This window comes from Canis lupus, chromosome 1 (genome assembly GCF_048164855.1).
Source record: "Canis lupus baileyi chromosome 1, mCanLup2.hap1, whole genome shotgun sequence".
NCBI lineage: Eukaryota > Metazoa > Chordata > Mammalia > Carnivora > Canidae > Canis > Canis lupus.
Window position 1 is genome coordinate 70,118,822 of NC_132838.1, and position 25,815 is coordinate 70,144,636.

The 25,815-nt window shown below is 44.9% G+C and overlaps 1 protein-coding gene and 1 pseudogene across 25 annotated transcripts in view; one reads left to right on the plus strand and one right to left on the minus strand.

Annotated features, from left to right (window-relative positions):
* The window catches only part of EPB41L2 (erythrocyte membrane protein band 4.1 like 2), a 193,570-nt gene that overhangs the window by 77,619 nt on the left and 90,136 nt on the right, over positions 1-25,815 (minus strand). For 23 of the 25 annotated variants that reach the window (XR_012034572.1, XM_072833937.1, XM_072833939.1 and 20 more), the window contains 2 exons: positions 24,385-24,860; positions 23,083-23,289 (listed from right to left, as the gene is read on the minus strand). Coding sequence is in view for 24 of the 25 variants with exons in the window: in XM_072833937.1 (XP_072690038.1) it covers positions 23,083-23,289; positions 24,385-24,846 (669 nt within the window). In the remaining variant the exon portion in view is untranslated. Of the gene's footprint in view, positions 1-23,082; positions 23,290-23,390; positions 23,532-24,384; positions 24,861-24,983; positions 25,096-25,815 lie in introns of those variants that run through there. The other 2 variants (XM_072833930.1, XM_072833953.1) reach the window with 2 other exon arrangements.
* Positions 1,478-2,870, plus strand: LOC140608622 (developmental pluripotency-associated protein 2 pseudogene; annotated as a pseudogene).

Genomic DNA, 25,815 nt, shown 5'->3' on the forward strand with positions numbered 1-25,815 from the left:
CAGAACCTCGGATCATGCCCTGAGCTGAAGGTAGAACCACCCAAGTGCCCCCAAAAATAAAATCTTTAAAAACAACTTAAAAAAAAAAAAAAAGGCATAATGGCTGGTTAATGTCTAAAACTCTCCAATTAGGAAAACTCCGTGGGCCTCTAGCCACATAAAATGAAACCCAGTACTCTACAATCACTTTCTCCCATTATTTTATTACTCTGACTCATTGACATTCAAAAGGTTTTGACATTTATTTTAAAAAATAAGATATAGTAAAACCATCCAGACGAGAGGGAAAGAAACAGGAGCTAAGGAATAAGGGCAGACGAAAGTAACTTTTAACAGAAACCCCAAAGAAGTTACTGTTAAGAAACCTAAAACTGATCTGCTTTTGGAAGCTAATGCAAAAAAGGCAAACAAAATAGCATATTTCTCCTCTCATGAATATATCGGATTATCCCATATTAAATATTACCCACAAAATGTAATAACGTGGCACGTTTAATAAATACTCATCTGCAATCAAACTTGCCTGAGCAAGCTGTCGGCAGTAGGAACCCGAGGTTCCCACTTCTCTTTGCCTTCACGCTGTCCACAGCACACGGGGGACAAGAACCAGCACACAACTGTGATCGCAACACAGAAGGCTGGGGGGTGCGCCAGTTGGACCCGTTCCTCGAGCCCTCCAGATTCCTTCATGTGCCATCTTCCATGAGAATAACTGATTCTCAACTACACTGGAAAAGACACAGCAGTGCAGAGCCAGTGACCCGGGCTAGAGCCACAACCCTACCTCTTAACAGGTAGGTACCTGGAGGCAAGTTACTGACCTTCACCTGCCTCAGTTTCTTCTCTTTAAAATATAAATACTCCTTGGGTTGCCTGGGTGGCTCAGGGGTGGAGCGTCTGCCTTCAGCTCAGGGCGTGACCCCGGGGTCCCAGGATGGAGTCCTGCATAGGGCTCCCCACAGGGAGCCTGCTTCTCCCTCTGCCGGTGTCTCTGCCTCTCTCTCTCAGGAATAAATGAATATAATCTTAAAAAATAAAATATGAATACTCCTTGTATAATAGTGATAATTAAGTGAGGTGTATTTAAAGTGCTTAATAAAATAGTTGACACTTCATATGGTTTAAAAAGCAGCTGAAATCAAGGACCTTTCTGAGCTGCTCTAATAATAACTGATTTTAAAAATGATTAAAGAACTTTCACACTTATTTCATCCAATCTCATTTCACAAATGAGAAAACGGAGGTTACAGAGAAGTTAACTTAGTTTTCAGACTGATTTCCTGAATTTCTTTTGAAGAACTGAATTCTTATCTGTGATACCCATAAACTTTAGTACTCTGTATTTCTATCCAGGAAGGCAATTTTCTCCTATTATCGTTGTTTTAACTTTTTTTTTTTAATAAACGACTTGGATTCTATTGCATGAAAGGACTACAAACCCACGTGTTAACCAAGCAGAACATAGGTGTGGTTTTTTTTTTTTTTTTTTTTTTTTGGTCCCACTACCTGCACTGAAGACCCGGACACCTCGCCGCCATGGCACTTTGGGGGTACTGCCCCAGACGAAGACAACTGTGGACTTGCCAAGACATACTCTGAATTTCTTTTTCACCCTGAATTATCTCCAGCTGTTGAAACCTTACCTCTAGACCAATCTCCAGACTCTCCTTCCCTCTGAAAGCTGTGCCAGTCTCCCGATGCTCCTGTTTCTCCTTCGAGCAGCCTCTTGCACACCTATCACACTTACTCTTACATTGTGCTCCTTTTCGAAGCTAAGTTTGGAGCCTGAGTTCTTTAATCAAAAGTATGTTTTTCTCACTTTAACATCTCTTGGGGAGGTGAAGAGGATTGGAGGGCCCAAGTCCTGACCTTGCTGGCTCTGCCTTCCCCTAAGTGTCCTGGAAATGGAGAACTCGACTTACGACAATGAGAATTTCTCTGAGGAGGCATTAGAGGAAGAAAGTGTGATTCTCACATTGGTTCCAGTTAATGAAGAACTTAATGAAGAACAAATGGAACCAAGTGTTTCTTCAACTTCAGAAGTCAGTCTGAAGATGCCTGGGTCAAGCGATAAAGTTTGTCATCCTCATATAAGTGAACGATTCAAGTTTTGTCCAAAACATAGTTGTTGTTGTAGTACACCAGCCCCTCCTTTGCCAGCCAGTTTGCCTCCAGTTAATAAAGTACGTTGGGACATTTTGCGGAACTGGTGCCAACAACTGAATTTGAGTACCCATGGCCGGAAAATAGAGGTTTATCTGAGGCTCCAGAAACATGCTTACTCTGAAACAAACCAGGAGTGTGACAATGTAAAGACTATTCCTGAAACACCACCAGAGGCTAAATCGGAGTCATGTTCGGCGAAATGCAAGATGGTGGCCAAGATTTGGAAAAGTAGTAAGAGTGAGAGAGGCAGGGGGATTAATATAGTCAAAGTGGTAACTTCAGCACAAGAAGGCATGTTGGCAGCATGGTCAAGAATTGCTGCAAGAGCCAGTCAATCCAAGTCTGTGAATTCACGTTCCATTCCTGCTTCTGTTGAGACCTTTCTGCTGCAAGCCTCTGGTGTCAGGTGGTGTGTGGTCCACGGCAGACCTCTCCTTGCAGACACACAAGGTTGGGTTCGCCTGCAGTTTCATGCAGGTCAGGCCTGGGTGCCTGACACTCCCAAAAGGATGATCTCTCTCTTCCTGTTACCTGCCTGCACTTTCCCATCTCCAGGCCTAGAAGATAATATGTTATGCCCTGAATGTGCTAAAAGAAATAAGAAGATGATGAAAAGATTAATTGCACTGGGGAAGGAAAGGCGACCTCATTTGAACACATCAACACCATTCCCTTTGAATGGGCCATATCTTGATACAGAATAAATGATCGAGAGCCCAGAGCCACCCCTGAATTGCATCCCAGTGTTTGCTGCGCTCTGTCCTAGCCAGCCTCAGCATCACTTGGTAACCTTGAGTACGGATGTGAATGTCTGGGTTCTGTACTTGAGGCTTGCCAAGAAGTGACTGCTACCCCTGCTTCAAGTACTTAGTCCTATAGAGTATAACTTAGTTCTGTTTTAATTAATAGATTTTTTAAAGTTTTAGGTTTTCAGAAAAAGTGAACAGAAAGTGCAGAGCTCTGAAATAACTGCTCCAACCCCTTCCCCTACTATCAGCAGCCTGCACCAGAGTGGTGCAGTTGTTGAACCTACATCAACTTACCATTATCACCCAAAGCCCATAGTTTACAACAGGGTTCACTTTGGGACTTCTGGGTGGCTCAGCAGTTGAGCATCCTGCCTTTGGCTCAGGGCATGGTCCCAGGGTCCCAGGGTCCCAGGATCGAGTCCCACATTGGGCTCCCTGCATGAAGCCTGCTTCTCCCTCTGCCTGTCTCTCTGCTTCTCTCTGTGTGTCTCTCATAAATTAAATCTTAAAAAAAAAAAAAAAAACATCTCTTGGGGCAGCATTTCGCTGCGTAACGAGCTCGCCCGTCGGCCAGAACCATCCGTTGGGTGGGATGGCTCGGAGCCATGATGCCAGCAGCAAAGCTGGCAGCGCCGGCCCTAGAATCCAAGCCTCCGGCCGAGCGTCTTACGCAATGTCCTGGACCCAACTCTGGACTGCCACCCATAGATATTCAGGGAACTAACCCGGACACACGCTGCCAACTACATTCTGAGGGAAGAGCAGCCACAGACCTACATTTCATCTTCACAATTCTACATTGTGCTTACACTCTTCCTTAGTAATTTGAGCATTTCCAAATACTTGTTGAGAACTAGAGGAATGACAGAAGCAGAAAGGCGAATCCGCCTGTTTCTCTTAAGGGCAGGCCTGCGTGTGCCCACCTGCATCCAGAAGGGGACCGTGGGCTTCCGGACGTTCCATCCCTTCACTAAGACCCTTGGCTTTGTATCCCTTCCTCCACCAGGATCTTTCCAGACTACAATCTGTGTCAACAGCAACTCTAAGAATGTAGCAGCAAGTTAATTAAACAAATCCATACAACTGTTACCAAAACTTGCCAGGTACACCTCAAAAAGAAATCTTCCTTTCTGTATTAAATGCCAATGAGCTTTACAATCTCCTTCTCTGTCTGCCTCTCCCTAACCCCACTTACAGCACGGACCAGCAATATAAAATCAGGGCACTGAAAAATTGACCATGGACCATTCAAAAGAAAAAAAAAAAAAAAGGCCCTTTGGTTTACCTTCCAGGTATCAGGGGGTCTTTTTGTTTTTTTTGTTTTGTTTTGTTTTGTTTTCTTCTTTAAAACACTGAATATGTGAGAGATATCCAAAAGGGTGGGGAAAAAAGACAATTTTGATGGGTTTAAAATATATTCTTCAAGAGCTACAAGACTAACTTCTGGGGACTTTAAAAGAACAAAACAAAACAATCTCGGCAGACCCAGCCGAAGAAAGGCAGACGGCAATCTGAGAAGCTGAGCAAAGTCCCCAGGGCCGGCGCTGTTATTTGTGGCATTCACTTCTGAGGCCAAAACATGACATTTCTGGAGGCCTCTCAACTTGGAGGAATTTGTGCAACTGCTTACCCGGCAGATTGCAGTGGCCACCACACACCACTGGCGTTTCATAAAGCACCATCACTGTCTCCGTGTAGGCCCCTCCACACTGCAGTCATTGTGCGCCGAGGACGCGGTGCTGGGAAGCGCACAATGCCATCCATACATACGGCCCTCCAGCCAGCTCTGTATCTTGCACTAGCTCTAAACTACACTATGCAAATGTAAAAGGCCAAGGAAAGAAAGGTATGCAAAGAGCACACACAACAACTGGCACATTGTCATGCGGGTAGAGGAAATCAAAGCCACACAGAATAGGAAAGACAGCGTCCCAAATAGTCCAAGGCCATCATTTACCAGATCATTCTTTTCCTAACCAGTCTGAGCGAGTGGTCGGCACACCTCTGTCCCAAAGCTCGTTCAGACCCCAACAAAAAGACACCATATCCAATTATCCTGTGTGTGTTGAAGATTTAACTCCAGAAATAACGGAGTCGTTCATAGTCAACAAAGATTTTTAGGTTTCCCTGATAATTAATACGAATTAATTTCAAAAAAGTTTTTCCAACTACCAAGGATGCGTATATATAGGATATATGCATGTGTACAAAAATGTACACGAGTATACACACATATGTATCTTATTTTGAATAGAATTAAAAAGTTTCCAAGCTTTTTCATTACTGATCAGAACTGCATATGTGTACATCCACATACATGTACACGCATCATCAAGATTATGTAGCACGGACGTCTCTAATAAAGTAACTGTTAACGTATAAGTAGTTTTTCTCGTACAGTGTTCTTTCAAGACTAGGCTACGAAACAGAAGAAGGAACCTCTCACAGGTCTTTACAAGAACTCTATTTCTTTTCCATTACACAGGATTTAGGGGGTCAGGGTAAACATGGAGCAAATCCTACATTCCTTATGTTGCAGACGCGGACAACATAAAATGTAAAATGTAGTTTTAGGTGTGAAGAATAAAAAGGGGAGTCTCTATGCTTCTAGCTATGCCAGGGTTTCCCTTAGAATTACTGCAGGACGTAGTTACTGGAGGGTACTGCGCCGTCTATTCCGGTCTAGGGTTTGGTTTGGCTTTTGTAGCAGCCTTTTAAAAAAATTTTTTTTTTGAAAGACAGCACACGTGCATGTTTTAGAATTCTTAACTGAGCACACAATTCATCTCGTAAGCAACCAGGTAAGTTTAGATGACAAACCAGATAGAAAAATAGGTTTTCATCTGTATGCTTTGTGGAAAACAGCAACTCTGACAGCAAAATCCTGCAACCGGTATCACAAACAAAACACAGTATCAGCCACAAACCCGAGTCTGTGGATGTGGTTTTTTTTCCTCCCAAAGCAAATAAATGCTTATTTTTTAGCCTTAAAAGACAAAACACTGAGTCTTTAATCCTGCATCCACAATCACATTCTCTAAGGTGGATGCAGTTTCTATTTCCGGCAACCCTGAGGTTTTCATCAGCTTTCAGGACCCAGGAATCCGCTCAGTGACCAGAGGACAGGCCTTCAGGGGATCCAAGCCCTGACCTGAGGATGCCCAAACCTCACAAAAGCCCCAGAGCCGTGGATCTCGAAGCTTGTTACACAAACTCTATTTGTTGATGACATGTAAGCATCTGCACACAAATTTCGTACAACGGATTATACTTATTTTTTGGCTTTAACTAAATGAAATAAGCGGTCAGTTCTAACGTGTGTCGATTACTCAGCTGTTCATAAAACGTGGTCCCTTAAATGCCTTCCTTCCGTAATAGAAGTTTAAGGAACTGGTGCCGTAGTGTATGGGGAAGAATCATCTCAATCTCCATTTGCTCCAAAGAGCCTGCAATTTCTCATGTGCAAAATCCAACCGTGTTTCTATTCCTAGAGTTCTAGTTTATTTTTGTGGTAAAGGATTTCATCTTTGATCTCTCTTTTGAATCCAACTGGTTATGGACCATGTGTCTTCTGACTCCCCAATAAAAAGTCCTTGGACACTAGGGACTGGCCTATTCAAAACTTCGAGATAAAATGTATTGTTTTTAAACCTTGTGATTTTTTTTCTTACTTGTAGAAGTACTAAAATTTAGAGACTAAGAAGTTCTTTAAATTACAAAGTCACGGTGAATACATAAGTGGTATATGTTTACATTATGAGCCTTCCAAGTCCCAAAGTGATTGATGAAATATAAAAATACTATCAGGAGGAACACCCAGGTGGCTCAGTGATTGAGTATCTGCCTCCAGCTCAAGTCATGACCCTGGGGTCCCCGGATCGAGTCCCACATCGGGCTCCCTGCATGGAGCCTGCTTCTCCCTCTGCCTGTGTCTCCGCCTCTCTGTGTCTTTCATGAATAAGCAAATAAAGTCTTTTTTAAAAAAGTATTTAAAAAATAAAATCTTTATATAAGGCATGGGATTTTATTTTTCACCAAAAATTCAAGAAAAATAGTACGATCCTGAAAAAATATCATCGGGGTTTTAAAACATAACAATGGAAGCTCATGCTTCTCAAGCCCTGACTATATACAGAGCGTTGCTCAAAGCAAATTCTCACCAAATTCAGCCACAAACCAGTGAGGAAAAGACTTGAGTAGAGACCCAGACACTTAGACCTCCTGCGTGTCAATGGAGGGTCTCTACTCCACTCACTTTCTACCACTGAACGAAAACACCTCACCAGCCCGAACAATATTTCAACAAGGAGCTCATCTAGGAAATCCCCCTGCACCTGGGGAGCAGGTGCTCTGCAGGGACTGCCTGGCAGACAGGAGGTTCGGCCTTTCCATGCAGTTGGCTCTGGCCGCACAGATTTCAGCCTGGCATCATGGGGCACCCAGGGGGGCTCAGCGGTGGAGCGTCTGCCTTTGGCTCAGGGCGTGACCCTGAGGTCCCGGGATCGAGTCCTGCATCGGGCTCCCTGCATGGAGCCTGCTTCTCCCTCTGCCTGTGTCTCTGCCTCTGTGTCTCTCTCATGAATAAATAAAATCTTAAAAAAAAAAAAAGCCTGGCACCAAAACCACTGAATCAGCATCTTCAAGGTGATACCTGGGCATCTGTACTTTTGTATTAGATTTTAATTCTTACAACAGTTTTAGGTTCGCAAGAATTGAGAAGGTAGAGATTCCCCGTACGTCCTCCAGCCCCACACATGTGCAGCCTCTCCATTATCCACATCCCCCCAGCGGATGAACCTCACTGACACACACTCATTATTACCCAAGGCCCCAGTTAACTGTAGGGCTCAGTCTCGGGGTTGTGCATTCTGTGGGTTTGGACGAATGTATCATGACGTGCATCTGCCATTACGGTACTATCCAGAGTAACTTCATTGCCCTAAAGCTCCTCTGGGCTCCTCCACTTGCAGAAACCTCAACCAAGGATTCCGACTAGGAGACAAGCTGATACAAAGGTCAGCAAGAAATGTGTGGGAAATATCAGAAAGGGAGACAGAAGGTAAAGACTGCTAACTCTGGGAAACGAACTAGGGGTGGTAGAAGGGGAGGAGGGCGGGGGGTGGGAGTGAATGGGTGACGGGCACTGGGGGTTATTCTGTATGTTAGTAAATTGAACACCAATAAAAAATAAATTTAAAAAAAAAAAAAAAAAAGGTCAGCAAGCACATCCCCCACCCAGAGTGAGACTGCAGGGCTTACGCCCCAAGTGCGCGAGCTTTCAATGTAACCCAACATCCAGGGCACCATACTCCCCCCTTCCCTCCCTTTCAAAGGCTTAGACACAGAAGCCAGGGCCCTGGCTTAATACAGCAGTTGTTCAAGTTTTCACTTCAAACCACTTAAAAAAGGACTGGTTCACAGGACGTGGTAATGTAAAATTTCCCCGACAATCTTCAATGACAACTATAGCTGAAACTACCTTTGAAACAAAAAAAGGTCATCAGGTGGAAAAACACAAGACACTCATCTGACCCTAGATCTTATTACGCAGATCTCACCTCATCACCAGCCAGGCCCACTGAAACTGTCCTTACACCTCCCCAAGGGTTTTGTTTTTTGTTTTGTTTTTAACAACGAACCAAAGTGCAAGTCAAGTTGCAATGCAAAATAATCTCCATCACTTAAATATTTACTTTATGGCAGCTATGAAACAGGGAAACAGGATCTGATGCAAAAAGAGAGGTCTTGAGTTTCTTAGCAACAAAAATCTCCTGCATTTCTGATTCTTGAATTCAGTGGCAACTTCTGGGCAATGTGAGAAATATAAAAATACGTTTAATTTTGAGATAGCACGGTTTTTAAACATTGATCTGAGGCAACAGTGTTTCCATTCAGCTTGACATTTTTTTTCCCATTAAAAGTTGTTCATTCCTGATGGGTGACTTAACAAACTCAAGTAAAACCCAAAGAGACAGTAACAAGGTCTTTTTGTTCCGCGGGGGGGAGGGGCGCTGGGTGAGTCCCCAAGACTCTGCGGACTTCCCTGCACAGACATCGAGTCAACCCCGTACAATCCCAGAGAAACCCAGGGATTCGGCAGCAAGAGAGGGGGCGTCTGGGGGAATGCGCCCGGAGCACGCCTCCCCAAAAGGCTACCTTCGCCCCAGCGCGCCCCCCCTGGCCTGAGACGCGCAGACCAGCCTTCTGCCCCCAGCCCAGGCTGCCTGCCGCCTTCCCAGGCCTTGGCTTCCCGGGTGAAATCTCACCACTTAGGATTCCCTGGAGGGAAGAGGCTTCCTTTAAAATGCAAATCTCTCTTAGAAGGCAGTACAGGTAATCAATCATTCACACATTGAAGTCATTCGCTCAAATCACTGATCCCCTCATGACTCGGCTGAGAAACCTGCTACATTTGAGGAATTAGGAATTTAGATTCTAGAAGGAGAAAAAGTAGGCAGGAAGCATATAACGTTGTTTCGGTATTTACTGCAAAAGCGTAACAGCATCATGGAGGTAGGAACAAGAAGGTCTAAGGGAGAAAAGCACCAAGAAATAGAAAAATAATCGGGGGGGGGGGGGTCGGGGGGAGCGGCGGTATTTGAAATTTCGGCCCAAGGGGCACCTGGATGGCTCAGTCGGTTAGGTGTCTGCCTTCGGGGCTCGGCTCAGCTGGTAGGTCCCAGGGCCCTGGGATCAGCGGCCCCACACCGGGCTCCCTTCCCAGCGCAGGATGCTGCTTCTCCCTTTCCCTCTGCCTCTCCCTGCTGTTCCCCTGCTTCTGCTCTGCCAAATAAATAAAATCTAAAAAAACTCTAAAATTTTGGCCTAAGAAAGTGAGGTAAAAATTCTGCCTTTACCAACCCGCTCCAAGATTTAGCACCCAGAATTCAGTTCAAAAGCCTGAGGTATGGATTTTGAGAAATCGACCTGGAAATCTAATCATTTGTGCACTGTCTCTATGGGAAAGCCTACTTTCCAAATAAATCATTTGCTCATGTATGGAATGTGCGGACAACCTGTTCATACACTGGAACTCCCTGTAGGGGCCTCTCCACGCGATGTATTCAAACACCAGATGGTCAGCCCCACGCCATCCTGTATCATTTCTTCCCTAACGTGCAAAGTGACATGTGGCGTGTCTCTTTGAAATTCAGAATTTTTTTCCAAAGGAAGTAATATTTCTACCTGTTCAGGTCAATCATTCTCCTTCCAAACGTGAACTCCCCTCCTGAGTAGATCAGGAAAATAACACACCCAGCTAGAAATACTAAACCCATGGTAGAGCTTCCAACAGAACTTAGAGACAGTATGACATTTGCTGGAAAACCTAAGAAAAATCAAGAGACCCAGAAATGTGTGCCTAAAATGTTAGGGAGTGAGGAGGGGGGATGAGGGCGGCGAGGTGGGGGGGAGCGGAGAGAAAGAGGGGAAAATGTATGTGTTTAGTAATCACAGTCTGCAGACCCAAACGGGCTTCTTAGAGGAGGAGAGGGAATAACAAAAAGAACGTATCTGTACCACATGGAAGGACACCTGCCGTAAAAGCACAATTATTCTTGACCTTGGCAGACGTACACACCCTCCAACGGTGGCCCTGGATCAAGGGACAGTGGGCTGAAGCCCATTGACGGACCACCCCTTGCCCTGAGTTGCACCAAGAGGTCTCAGGATTATCTCCTGGCATCATTCAAGGCCTTTACCATGAAGAAAAGAATCAGCTGCACAACCACCGTGCTTGGCAGTTATGTCCCCGTGAAAATCCCTGCCATTCTACTCACTCTGCTCACAGGCCTGATGAGCAAGGGCCAGTATCCCCTCCCCGACGGACCGGGGCGCAGTGAATGAAGAACTAACGTATGCACGCGTGCCCAACCGGACCCTGTACCACGCTCTCCCTCGTCCTACGTTGCTGAAGCCCCGGGCTCCGTCAGCACGTGAGCTGACCCCGCAAACCTCGTAGCATCACCTCTGCGACACTGTGAGACCTCAGCGGGGTGGATGCAACTGCTTCTTCTGACACAGACTGCATGACGCAACCAGATTTCAAGATGCTGAAATGAAGCGAACCTTCAACTGAAGCCTATTTAAGAACTACTCTACCAGTGGGAGCTTTACAACAGCTCACCCTACCTCCATCGATTTCTGTGGGGAAAAGGAGAATATTCCACAAATTAAAAAGCTTCAGGGTACCTGGGCAGCTCAGCGGGTGAAGCGTCTGCCTGCGGCTCAGGTCATGATCCCGGGGTGCTGGGATCGCGCCCCACTAGGTTCCCTGTGCCACGGGGAGCCTGCCTCTCCCTTTCCTTGTGCGCGCTCGCACTCTGGCAAATACATAAAATCTTTTTTTTAAAAGAAGAAAAAAACTTTATAGAGGGGTACCTGGGTGGCTCAGTTAAGTGTCCGACTCTTGATATCGGCTCAGGTCATGATCTCATGACCTCGGGCTCCTCACTCGGCAGGGATTCCTCTCTCCCTCTCCCTTTGCTCCTCTTTTCCCCTCTCTAAAATCAATCCATCTCAGGATGGGGGAGAAAGCTTCATGGAAATGTCAACATTGGATCCTTCCCCAAATCACCACATCCAGAACAGTCTTACTAGAAGGGCGTCTGAAGTCCAGCCTGAACCCGGGGGGAGGCCTTCACCTCCGCCTCTGCCCCACGAGTTCTGACCAGGGAGCAGAGGGGAAAGACTCTTCCTCAACAGGATCATGGACGCTTGGTCCAGAAACGTTTGGTGAACAAAACCACATGCTTTATGTAACAGATAATGACCCAAATCAACTAAGAAGTGAATTACACCTATTAGTCACAAAAACCAGTAAAATGTATTTGCGCTAGAATAGCCTTTCCATCCTTTCATTCCCTATGACCCACCTTCATTCTGCCAAATTAAACACACAAGCAGAATAAAATGATAATCCAGACACCTGCAGGAAATAATGAGACAAGAAAATAAACAAAAGGCATCTGCAGGAAAATGAACAAAATACCAAAACAGATGCTACTAAAGCCTAAAGCTACCACAACAACGTATGAAAGGGCTTTTTATAGTGAGGTAACCTGAAAGCCTGCTGACAGCTATGGTATGTGCTACACGGAGAGGATGGCCTGGCTCACTTCGTCCTAGAGATAAAACGTGTTCAGTACTCAAATTCCCCTAAGGAGACGGTGAACTGCCAATTCAAGACGGCAGGCTCAGCGCAACGCATTTACTTCCGCACCTATGAGAGCTTAGAACAGAAAATGATGTCACGCGCGTGTAGACGAGCACACGGGCACAAGCACACCGTCCTTCTCCCCCACCCAGACACAAGGGGTAACAAAAGAACAGAGTATGTGCCGATGAAATTTTGGAAAGTAGATAGAAAAAGGTTGGGAGGTCGAGTCCATGCATTTAGGTTTCTCGTTTTCTTTGTAATCTCCTGTGGGTGGGAGCCCCTCTACCATGATGTTTGGCAGGAGTGACCCGCGTGATGCGGTGGCTTCGTAAACTGGGAGGATTTCTAGTCAAAACCAAGCCAAGAAGAGCTTGGGTCAAACCTAGCAACACTGGCTTGCTCCTCCTAACAAAGGTTCACTCTCAAGCCAACCTTGACCAAGGAGGAAGCAGGCATTACAATCTATTCTTATAACCCCGTATTTCTGCATGGCTATTACTACTGAACGATTTTTAAATTAAAAAAAAAAATGTAATGGGCTAGGAGCTGTTTCCTAAATACCTCATTCTTCAAAATCTAGGAGTTCCTTCCTCCCCCGCGAGGAGTTGCCAATTCCAGCCGATGACAACATGGTACCTCCGTGTTATTATCTAACCCATAAACAGGACGATAATTACATTCGTATCATACTCCTGGCTTCATTTGTAGAGTTTATTCTTGAACATAAAATTCATAAGCAGCTTGAGAGGAAAAATACTTAGATTTTTATCTTCTCAGCAAAAGTAGGAAACAAATCAATATTTGGGCATAAAAATTATTTCCGAACACACAAGATATGTTTAAATGAATAGGATTCTAAGACCAAATTTGTAAAATACCGTGCAAATATGATTTAACTTCCTATTTTCTTAAAAATTACATGCCATCACTAGGGGATGTCAGCAACCCAGTCAACAAAAGAATTCCTAAGAAATGAAAATATATTTTCTTTTATCTAACTTTTCCTATTATTTAGTGTGAAGAGCAAGACTTGGCATAAATCTATGAAAAAGTATAATCTCTTTAAAAGTGACTAAACCTGTTACATAAATAGAGGCTGGTATCAAACTTCTAGCCAGATGAACAGCCCCAGATTTTTTTTAAAGTATCATCTTTTAAATGTTGCTAAGTACCATTTTCCATTAGGATTTATTTCAAAAACCAGAAGCAGTAACTTCCATAGGCCAGCACATTCTCTGCAAACTATTTGCTTAGGATGAATCTTGACATTTGATTCATACAGGCTTTCTGTGGCAAAGAATAGCTTAGCAGAGCATTCTTACTGGCTTTGCTTTAAATTGCTGCTGACAGAAATATGAAAAGAGATCGATATAACCAACGGATCGTAAGCGTCGGGTTAATTCTCCTCTCTACGTAAACAACTAGGGGATGCACAAAATCAGACTCAACCCTAAACAGGTTAAAACGCCATATTCCACAAATGAAACGCAGTTTTGAGATGTGGTTAGTAAAACGGAGCTTTTGTCTGCAGGGGCCTCTGCGGAATAGAAGAGTTCAGCAAAAACGTTGGCGGTAATACTCTTAACTTTTCTACCAGCGTCCTTGTCCAACTCCGTCGCGGAACGTAATGAACCGAATCACAGAAACGGCGACCCGACAAAGGCTTTATCAACACCTGAGCCATTCAGCCACCCTGCATGAAGAGATTGATGTTTTAGTCATCTGGGGCTTTCTATGCACATTGGCGGAAACAGACTGCATTTCTTCATTTGATGAATCCTGCCAAGGAGCTACGAGCTGCACGCTGGGGCGGGGGGGTGGGGGGGTGGGGGCGGGGGGCAGCGGGAGCGAGAAAGAACCCCAAGCGGAGCTCCCTGCGCGGCCTGCTCGCAGGACCTCGGCATCACGACCGGAGCCAAAATCGAGGCGGACACCGACGACTGGGCCACCCAGGGGCCCCGAGGAGCTACAAAGCTTCAATGCCTAGACGCTGTAGTGACTGCAGAGAATGTACCAGAACGGATTTTAAAGTGCAAACCTGATCCTGAAAATGACCTTCCCCGCCACTTCTCATCTTCCTCAACCTTCCAATCATGTTCGCGCCAAACCAAAAAAAAAAAATAATTCGAAGACCCGGTGTCTGTTCACCACCCTCAGGTTAGAGTGGACACTTACTATGCGGTATTCAGCGGGAAATGGCCAATCGCTGTGCCCGCAGCTGTGTGGACGGGCCAGGAAGTGACGGTGCTTGCCTTCAAAGTTACCTCAGGATGGTTCCTCATGGCGAGGGGGGGGTGGGGGGCGTTGCCTTCAAGTGTCGCATTTAATGCAAAATCCCCAGATTAGGACACCAAAGTGAGGCAGACAGAAAGGATAAAGCATGTGGGAGGATTCCTGACGGCCTAGAAACAAAAACCAGATCCTTCCTTAGTGTGCCCAAGGGGAGCGCGGCGGGAGACTAGGGACCAGGTATGAATCAGTCCCTCCAAGCCCAGTCTACACTAGCAGCAAGACACCTCCCGCGCCCGCGCCCATAGGAGCAAGACGCTCAGGCTGGGAACAACGGCCCCCTCCAGGCCGCGCTCAGGGCCAGGGCCACATCGCACCCACTTCTGCGTGGCTCTCTCCCAGCGATCTCACAGCCTTCTGTAGGAATTTGTTTTCATTCATTTAAGCCCCTGAAGTGTTACTATAAGAACTTAGCCTGCTGTTCCTAAGTATGTAGAGAGCAGGGCAGTGGTCAGCAGAAGCAGCAATGGGGGAGGGGGGTACACATATTTATACACGCACCCAAATCTTCTGATCGGAAGGTGGAAAGAAGAATTAGGAACAGAAATAAGCAAGTGCAATCATTTGGCTTAGACAGGAAGGACGGAGATTTCATACATATCCAAGAAAGTAGAAAAGAATAAACCAACAAACACTTTCTACAAGTACGGTACAGAGTCCTGGGCTAATGCCCCATGGGGAGAGAGAAGAAAGTTCCTTTCCTCAAGGACTTAACAATCCAGGTGAGGAAACAATAGGAAAAAAAAAACAATACGAGAAATTACCAGGTTTTCAACACCAGGTTTTCAACACAATACACGTGACTCCTCCAGGAGCCAGAGTGTGACTAACTGCCCGATCAATGGTGCGAACAAGTTCAGAGTAAGGAAAGGCTGGACGTTAAATGACAGGGAGGACTCATGTGGCTGCGCAGGAAATCAAAATGCAGGGACCGTCTGATCGGAAACTTGAAGAAAAGGTCCTTGAGGATGTGCCTGATTAGACCTCGTAGGCTGGCAGGGGGAATCCGACGATCCCCCAGTGACGGGGGTCACAAGCTCATCTGCGGCCATTCCTGAGGGAGCCCTGAACTCCCAGCTCGGGGGGACCTGAGGGTAGGCCCCGCTCTGCCCTGCGCCCCTCCCCCACTCGCTGCTGTTCCTCAAGCCCCTCACCTGCCACAGCAGTCTCCCCCCACTTAGTAAATACAGGTGAGTGAACAGAATGACCAACTTAAGTTTTTTAAGCTAAAAGGACCGTTGGACAGACAGCGGAGACATTCCACCTGGACCTATACTGTTAGGATTTTCTATTGCCCATAATATACGCTGATTAAAATTGTTCCAAGCTCCTAATCCATATCTGGTTTTGGTGTTTTTTAAGATGTTATTTATTTATTCATGAGACACAGAGAGAGAGAGAGAGAGAGAGAGAGAGAGAGGGGCAGAGACACAGGCAGAGGGAGAAGCAGACTCCTTGCAGGGAGCCCGACGCGGGACTCAATCCCAGGACCCCGGGGTCCCGCCCTGGGCCGAAGGCAGAAGCTCCACCGCTGAGCCACCTGGGCATCCCGCGAACCCACACTTGTTTAAATCTAACACCATTCTGTGGGTGTAGAGAGTGCCACCACTTGTAGACCCTCCACAAGTACCGAGAGAGTTAGAACTCTTTAACCAACAATCCTAGTAAGAGTCAGGGCCGGAGGGCTGGAGGAACCGCTGTGGAGAGTGAATGCGGAACAAGCCATCACGTAAATGAATAAAACACACTCAAAAGCAATGATATCAAGTTGGGCTCCTGAGACCGTAGCCCGCACAAGCGAAGGCGACCTTGCCACACTCTGCTTTCTGATAAACACTTTTATCATCAGAGCACTGATGGAGGAGCCCACATTCTGATCGCCTTATTCATGGCACTAAGGGGAAAAGGTACTGGCATTCCTGCGTGGGCGGGAACAATGCACTCAATTCTCAGACTAAAACCAACACGTGGGAACAGCTCTCGGATGCCAGAGGAATACACATTCGCTTTTGCTCCCAAAGTCTTGCGGGAACTTTCACATTTATTTTCAGACTTAAAAAATAGACAGACTTATCAGCTGTAGTAAAACCAGCTCAATCATAGAAACAGAGGAAGCAAGTATTTTCATTCTCACTTTGCAATCTGAGAATAGAAAAGAGGAAGTGACTGGCCGAAGACATCCAGGGAGCCAAAAGAAACGGAAACTTAGGTCCCCTGACTTTATATCCACAGCTTCAACTAAATCTTAGTCTATATTTTCCTGAGAGGAAAGAGCCCCGCTGTTTTAACACACTGACTGTAGAAATGATCAGCGGCCGCATCACCAGAATCCTACAGCTGAGACTCTGGAACACGCATGCAGAGCCCAGGAGACTCCCTAAAATTCCTTCCATTCAAATTCTGGTGCTAAACAAGCTTGTACATACCATTAAATATCCCAGTAAGATAAAAACAGATGTATCAAAAACTAGGAATTATAGTTTCTTCGGTAAAAAAATATAATCTTCAAAGTTCTCAAAAAAAATATTTGAGATCTCCTTTCATTACCAAGAGGACGAATTAGCATAAAATATAAATTTTAATTTTAACTATACAATGAAAAAACACTTTCATAAAGATTTGGAACAAATGCACACAGACTAGGCCTTGGGTCAAAATCAACGCATGGCTTAGCAATAAGCCTATTGTTACCTAAGCCAAAAATAACACTCATTACACTCAAGCCACTTCCATACTGTTTTTTTCACTTAACCATAATCATTCTCTTAAAATGCCCTCTTATCCAATACTTATGCTCCCAAACATTGTGTTTGAGGCATTTTTGCCAACTTATTAACAACACATACTCTTACCTCAAAAGAATGCAGACCCTAAAGATAATAATTAGTGTTTGAAAACAGAGCTGCCTCAGTTCCCTGAGCAATTGTATCCACTTAATTCCTAAGGTTCAAGAAAGAAGAGTCTCAGATGGCCTAGAGGAGAAAAAAATGTGGAAAGGAGAAGCCTAAAGTGAATGGAACAAGGGCTATAGGGATACAGATGGACGTATGGAGATCCAGCTACTTATTTTAAGAAAGTCGGTGGAGATACAGATGATGCTAGGACAAATAATAATCTCCCCAAGAACTACCTTCAGGAAAAGCTATTTAGTTAATACACTACCATTTGCATGAAATGGCTTAAAAGGGGTGCCTTTGTAGCCCAAAGGTTCTGACAGGTTAACAAAAACAGGAAACTGCCTCTAATCACACTGACAAGATCATCTCTCTAAAGACCATTAATGTGGATCTTAAATGTAGTGAATAAACAAGTTCCCCCTTAAATTACTGCAGCCACGCAGCTACTTACTGGGTTCTAAAATCTAAACCGTATTCTTCACCGGGCTGGATCCTCCATCCCGATGACTTTGCAACCTCCTCGGTTTCTCCCCCAGAAAATTCTGCTCTACAGACCAGTTTTAATCCTCTCATCCTGGCGTTTGAATGCCCTTTCGAACCTCATCTGACTCTATAAGGTCTAAGTTAGGTCATTCCAACTCCTCGAGACTCCTCGACAGACCATGCTTCCCTCCCCTGTTGAAGGTGCCCTAAAAGTGAAGACAATCAGGCCCTCTTCGGTGGGGATGCTATAGCCTATAGGTCTAGTTGAAAATTAGACACGTGTACATATAAAAAGAAAAGAAACCATAACGACAGGCATCTAAAAAGTCACGGTAGACAGAATCTTTAATGACTGCAGACAGATGGGAACAAATCTAATCTCCCAAACCAAATAAAGTGAAAGTATTTATTTCCCACATTGTATTCATCTTCCTTGAGTGCTTGCAAGTTCATCAACAGCTACGGTTTCCCACAGCATACTTCCCCAAGTAGTCCTTAGACACCCATTTCCGGTGTGGAGCTGCAGAACCACAGATAAGCAGCATCAGCACATCACCCAATCTGTCTGAGGTCAGCGCTGGGACGGGAAACACGAGAGCATTCACACCACGTGACGACTGTCCTCTGGGCTCCGCTGGTGAACGGAAAACAGCAGCAGGCCTGATGCATAACAGCCCCATCCTGATGATACTAAGCAAGCAACCAGGGAACCAAAATGGGAAGAAAAACCGGATAAAAGAGGAAATACAACCTATAACATGTGCGTTGTTAGAACAGCTACCATGACACTGAGGAGTTACAGCCTATGGTCAGACATAAAGTCGCTGCTTAGAATCCTAATGAATCAGGTACATAAAATCTGCTGGGATCACATCACCAAAACCTACTCACATTGCGTTTTGCTTGGTGCTTGAAAGAAAAAAGATTACTCAACACCTACATGCTACACACTTATTTCAAATTTATGGTCCTCAAAAGTTCATTTTCAATGATATATTAAGTAACATTTATCAACTAAATAGACAATCTGTACATTAAAAGACTCCCATGTTTTTTTTAAAAAGATTTCATTTGGGATCCCTGGGTGGCGCAGTGGTTTGGCGCCTGCCTTTTGGCCCAGGGCGCGATCCTGGAGACCCAGGATTGAATCCCACATCAGGCTCCTGGTGCATGGAGCCTGCTTCTCCCTCTGCCTATGTCTCTGCCTCTCTCTCTCACTGTGTGCCTATCATAAATAAAAATAAATAAATAAATAAATAAAATAAAATAAAATAAAATAAAATAAAATAAAATAAAATAAAATAAAATAAAAAGATTTCATTTATTTAAAGGGAAAGACAAAGAGAGTGAGTGCAAGAGCAGGGACCCCAGTGAACACGGGGCTGGGATCACGACCTGAGCCAGAAGCAGATCAGATGCTTAACCCACTGAGCCACCCAGGTGCCCCAAGACCCCCACGCTTTTGGAACCAATTTCAGTCTCAGTGAATTTAATGTTCATTAATTGCAAACTTTGCTGTGTTTAACTCTGCACTCTTTCCCAACTCTGCTTCAAGCACCCTAACAACTTCATTTCTCATGAGCAGCAAAGTCCTAGAAGAGGGAACAGTCACACAGAGAAGAATGTTATTTTGTACCATTTCAAAATGAGATCTGACCTCTAATAAATGAGTGCTAACCAGAGGAAAAAGGGGGGGGGGGCACAGTGATTAATATTAGATTTTATCAAGTCAACTATGTCTATCAAACACTTAAATATTCCTAAAAGAATAACAATAAACTAAGAAAAATACCAGACCACCTAACATCAGATGGCAGAAATGGCCACACATCAGTGATCATTTAAATAGCTGGCCCGAACTCGCCAGTTCAGACTGAATTCCCAAACAAGGATTAAAAAACACGCCTCTCCTCAAAGACACAAGGGCATAATGTCTAAAACCAAAGAAATGGAAAAAGTCCAGGCAAATCCTAACCAAAATAAAGCCAGTGCTGTAATATTAATGTCAAAATAAACCTAAAGGTACTAAATAATGGTAAAAAGGAAAAAATTTTGCACCAATCTAGCCTCTAATTTTATAAAGCATAAACTTATAGAAATATGAAATTATCACATCAATAATTATAGAGAATTCAACACACCTCTCATTAGTTGATAAGCTAAGCAGTTAAACGGTTAATAAACAACATGAACCACATAATGAATAAGACTAACCAAAAGGACAGATCTGGAAACCAGGCCAAACTAATAAAACAGAAGATCTGAACACATGAAAAACACCCTCTTCCCCCAAGACATGCACACATATATTCACACATACTTTGGAAATTTAAAAATTTAAAAATTTAGAAAAACGTCAGTGGTCAAAAATGACCCATAAGGGGATGCAAAAACATAAAGAACTGAATGGCAATGAAGAGCCCTATGTTCAAAACTTGTGCTCGCAACGAGATACTTGACAGGAAAACCAGAGTCATGGAAGCATGTGTATATTTAATATTCAACTCAAGAAATTAGAAAAACAAGGTAATCCAAAGGAAAAAATAAAGAGCAAAAGGGGGGAAATTCAACAAAGTAGAAAAGAAAAAACAAACGACAAAACCAAGTTGTTTCTTCAGAAAAAAAAAAAATTAAAGTGGTAACTCTAGGAAGAATGATCTGCAGCGTAGGGGATGGGGAAGACAAACAACACTAAAAAAAAAAAAAAAAATGGAATAAAAATTGAATGCAGAGCAGCCTGGGTGGCTCAGCGGTTTAGCACCTGCCTTCAGCCCAGGGCATGATCCTGGGGTCCTGGGATCGAATCCCGCGTCAGGATCCCTGCATGGAGCCTGCTTCTCCCTCTGCCTCTCTCTCTCTATCATGAATAAATAAAATCTTAAAAAAAATTGAATGCACAACACGATGATGCTATGAAAACCTTCATGCCAGCGGATTAAGCAAATTAGATGAAATGCAGTTTCTAGTAAAACTGTGAATTACTAAAACTCAAGGAAAAACAGAAACAAACTCTTGAGTATTCGGAAAGTGAATCAATGACTTGAAAACAACAACAAACAAACCCACTCTCTACTCTTTCCACCAGGACAAGACAGTTTTAAAGGGAAGTTGTATCACATCTCCCAAGAACAGGTAATCCTGACTTACCCAAACATTTCCAGAGAATATTAAGAGGGAAGCAACTCTATGGGGCTTACGCCCTAGGCCACAGGATCTCATCAAGGGTTGAGAGAAAATTAAAGGTAATATATGCAAAAACCCTAGATTAAGAGTTACAAAATGAGTGCCAGGTCATCAGGAGTAAGTAGAGACAATGTGGGAAAAGTTCCACTTGGTGGTTAGTAGCTGGAATTCAAAGTGGCACGAGCACTTTGGAGATCACTTCGCAGCACCTGGAAGTCTGAGGAAGTAAAATCACAGCCTATCAAGGTCACAATTCCCTGCAGAACCGTGCAAGGCCCACAACCCACCGAAGCACACAAAGAAACAGCGCAGAAGATGGAGAAACTGGTCATTCACAGTTAAAATACACGCAAGAGATTTACACGCTGTCGCACAGAGCAAGGGAGGAGAGATGGGACTCAGACTTTACCAAGGTCTTCAAGGTCTTAGTTCTTAAAAAAAATAAATAAATAAATAAATAAATAAATAAATCTAAAAAAAAATAAATCTGAAACAAATGGCAAAATGGGAACATGGAATTAAAATGTTTATGGTGAATATATACAACCATCCATTACTTTCTAGATTTTTGTAGTTTTTAAACACATGTTGATGTTTTTACGTACATTTTGGTATTTTAAAAGATAGACAACAAAAATAGATTTAAATCATAAAACACGTTGGTAAATGTTGAGGTTTGGTGACAAAGAGCTTCAGAGAGAGCTGGAACCTTCTGAGGGACCTAAGCAATCTTATATTCTACAGTTTCTAGGCCTTTGTTTGCTTGAATCATGGCTCAAGGTCAAGTGACCATCAAGCTGGTTCTCACAGTTTAGACGCCCTAACATTCAGGATAAGAGGGAGAAACAAGGGAATGTGATCAAATGTAACTGAGTCAAGGTGAGACCACCCCAGACGCAGCGTCCGTCTACCTGCCGCCCCTTCCCCCTCTCTCTCTGAGTGTTAAGGATTCTTAATCCTCTTTTGCCGTTCCTGTTCTTAAAAATAACTGAAGTATCAGAATAATCATAACTAAAATGAGTAAAGTAGATAAAGGCAAGGACCATGAGACATTCGTCTTAGCAACCTTGTGCTCTGGTGCACGTTTAGATATATAATAAACTACTGTTCAAGTAACCAAGCTGAATGCTTTCATTGTAGTTAAAAGTATAACTTCTATTTTTAATAAGCAAGAATGCAAGGAATTAGGAAAAATATTTAATAGATGAGAAGACCCAAAAAAAGATTTAGAAACCATAATTTATTTATTTATTTATTTATTTATTTATTTATTTATTTTTTAGAGACCATATTTTAAATGAACAAATTAGGTCCCATGCGTAGCAAATGAAATAGGGTAGTTCTGTTCATGACATCCAGAGTCAAACTGCCATGGCTGGAATTCTGGGTCACCCACAAATTAGTCATGACGCTCCAGGCAAGTTAAACTGTCTACGCCTTCCCCCAGGAAACCAGGGGAAATACCCACAGTAAATACCTAAATACCTACCTCGCGTAGAGTCGTACACGTGTGACCTGAGAGAATCCAGCCCCAGCGCTTGACAGAGTTCTTCCATGAACAACTATTAGCCTACGTTCTTGTAAATCAAGTCACTGAGCTATGAGAAGCAACAAGCTCTTCTGACAAAATGATAAGGCACTAGACGCTTTAAAAAAATTCTATTGGTTTGGGTCACATCCACACTAATGAATTATACGCTTTGCAAGTCATGAGTGTTTTTTAATTAAATGAAACTAAATAAATGGGCTCGATTTTGTCATTATCTGACTCAGGATTTAAAAAAAAAAAAAAAAAACCCTTTGGTAGGGTTAAGCGCTGCAATTATCCTGGCTCTTGAAATAATCAACGGAGAACCACTGCTGGTTCTCCTCCAGCAAAACCCTTGTGGACAAGGGTGATAATACTTCACGCCCACTCAGAACACACACGGCCAGTCCAAACCGGCCAAACACCTGACTACCCCCCATCCTCCCCAAGGGTCAGGAAATACTGTCTGGAATAGACATGACCCTCCTGCGGTTTTCCTGTTTTCTAAAGCAAACTGACGACTGGCTTATAGGAAGAGAAAACCGTGCACAGTGTGCCACCCCCACGCGAGGTGGCCGGGGCTCCCACGCTCACTGGACGCCACACAGCAGCCAGCAGCGCCGCGCTCACCTCCAGGTCACAGCTGTACTCGGTGCCGTCGAGGAGCATCACCTTGCACTGGACCATTTTGGTCTTCTTGGCGGCTTTCTGGGCGGCCTTCTCTGCTTTCAGCTCATTGGTCTGCACCTCCTTGCTCTCCCTCTTCGCTGCTTCCTCCGACACGTCTTCCTGCACCTCGTCCACCTTCTCTTTGCCCTTACCCACCTCTTCAGCAGACTGTCAACGGGAAAAAGCAAGCGCATAGTAAAGCTGAGCAACTTGCAGAAGACCGAGCATTCAAAGGGAAATCTGTAGTAAGAACTGGGATTGTCAGAAACCTTGTCGGCCCCGGGATCCCTGGGTGGCTCAGCGGTTAAGCATCTGCCTTTGGCCCAGGGTGTAGCCCTGGAGTCCTGGGATCGGGTCCCACATTGGGATCCCTGCATGGAGCCTGCTCCTCCCTCTGCCTGTGTCTCTGCCTCTCTCTCTCTCTGTCTCTCATGAATAGATAAATAAAATATTTTTTAAAAAATTGTTGGCCTGACTCCCAAAGACTTCAAAGCTTTGCTGGCAAGGATGTTCCCCGTATCTGCCTTCCCCCAATCCGCCTCCCACCTCTTCATTTGCCAATTTGGTAACTTCAGCATTGAATGAGTCAAAGAAAATACATCCTGGCCACTAAAATTTAACTATCATTTCAAATAATAAAATTTCTAATTATAATTTCATGCCATGGTAAAACCTAGGCTGAAGTAACCAAAATGTTTGCACATACAGATCTTCTTCTGACTCACTGAACGCTTACATACATTGAGTCAGAGGTAGAACAATCCACACTATTTAGAAAGGGAAGGAAGGATCCACACAGTATCTGTCGAACCTTAAAAGGAAGGGATGTGAATGTTTTCTGTGGCTTGCACATATAGTCCATTTTTTGGCCTTATTATTTTGGCAAGGTTTAAAAAAAAGTAACGAGGGACGCGGGGTGGGCTCGGGGGAGCCATTCAGCAGTGGACCGACTGCCTTCGGCTCAGGCCGTGACCCCAGGGTCCTGGGATCGAGTCCCGCATCGGGCTCCCTGCATGGAACCTGCTGCTCCCTCAGCCTGTGTCTCTGCCTTTCTGTGTCCCTGCCTCTCTCTCTGTGTCTCTCATGAATAAATAAAATCTTTTTTTAAAAAAAGTAAAATAAAAATGAAGTAGTAAGGAGAAGGCCGTAGCACACCACACCACAGTGGGCCCCACACCGCAGACACGGCAGGTGAAGCCGCTCCAGCACAGCTCTCCTGGGTCACCACGCGGCTGACGCCCGCAGGTTCGGTCTCAGACACACCTGGGCCTCGGGGCTGGCCGCGGGCTTCTCGGGCTTCTCGTCCTTGACCCCGGCTGTCACCTCCTGCTGTCTGCTCCCAGCCCGCTCCTGAGCTTCAGCCTGATGCGGCCTCTCCCCTTCGGGAGAAGATTCCTCTGGACCTGCCACCTGCTCCACGACAGCCCGCGGGGGCTCCTTCGGCTCCTTGTCCCCGGCCGCCACCAACGTATAGGACTTCTGCTTCTTCAGCCAGGGCGGCAGGAAGCGCGCGAGTCCCCTGCTCTCCGACGGCTCCCCCTCCCTCTTCTGGCGGGGGCGACCCGGGCTGTCAGCTGCAGGCGGGGGCAGCCCGGGCTCCTCCGAGGGCTCCGAGGGCGGATTCTGCCGGTTCTCTGCTGCCTCCTTAGGCCTCTCCGTGGCGGCGGCGCCCACTTTCTCGGGCTCCTGCTTCACCTCAGCTGCGAGGCCTACCTCGGTGGTCATGGCTACAGCTTCCACTGGAAACGGAACAGAAATCACACACGTTACCTTACGAGCGCGCTCCGTGTTAGCTGGGAGGTGAGAACGGGTGAGGACGGGCAGGAGGGGAGGCGGGAGACACGCCGGGCGCAAGGGGAGACCTTCATGGCACAGGATGGCCGAGATGGCGCAAGGGGAGACCTTCATGGCACAGGATGGCCGAGATGGAGCTGCCGCCTCAGGAATTCTCCATCAGAATCGGAGAACCAGAGGTTGCATCACAATAGAATTAACGGATTCTGTACCAGCAGAGCTTAAAACTGTGAACAGCTTAGAGGGACTATTTTCATCGAGCTATTAATAATACACCCAGAAAACTTTTTTTTAAAGGAAAAATACTTCTCTCCCTACTTGGTATCCCGCGTTCTATTGCACAAAATGTTTACTGATAATGTTAGAAAGTCATGGAGGCAGATGTTGCTGCAATTTCACATAGATCAAAATCTACAAAAATTTGACAAAAAAAAAATCAGGTATTATAAAGATGAACTTTAACTGTAGAGCGCTCACTAGTGAGAAAATCAGACGCAGGGGAAAAAGGTGTTTTTCCCCCAATTTAAATCCCCTAACGTACCAGCATTGTTTCAGTGTAGCAGTCAGTCTTCTGAAAAAAGTACTCAAACTATAACCAAAAATCTAACCCTCTATCCCATGCGACCTCAAACATGGTTTACCTTTAGATGTGGTTATAGGATAAGCACCTCAGGGCCCCTAACTGGAACCAAATGAAGACATTGGGGTGGGGAAAGATGCATCTAATAATTGATCCTATCATGCAAACAAAATTGAAGTTTAATCTGTAAGTAGAGGCACCTGGTGGCTCGGTCGGGCGAGCAGCTGACTCGATCTGGGCTCAGGTCCTGGGACCGAGCCCTACAGACAGCTCTGCACTCAGCAGAGAGTCTCCTTGCGGATTTTCTCCCTCTGACCCCG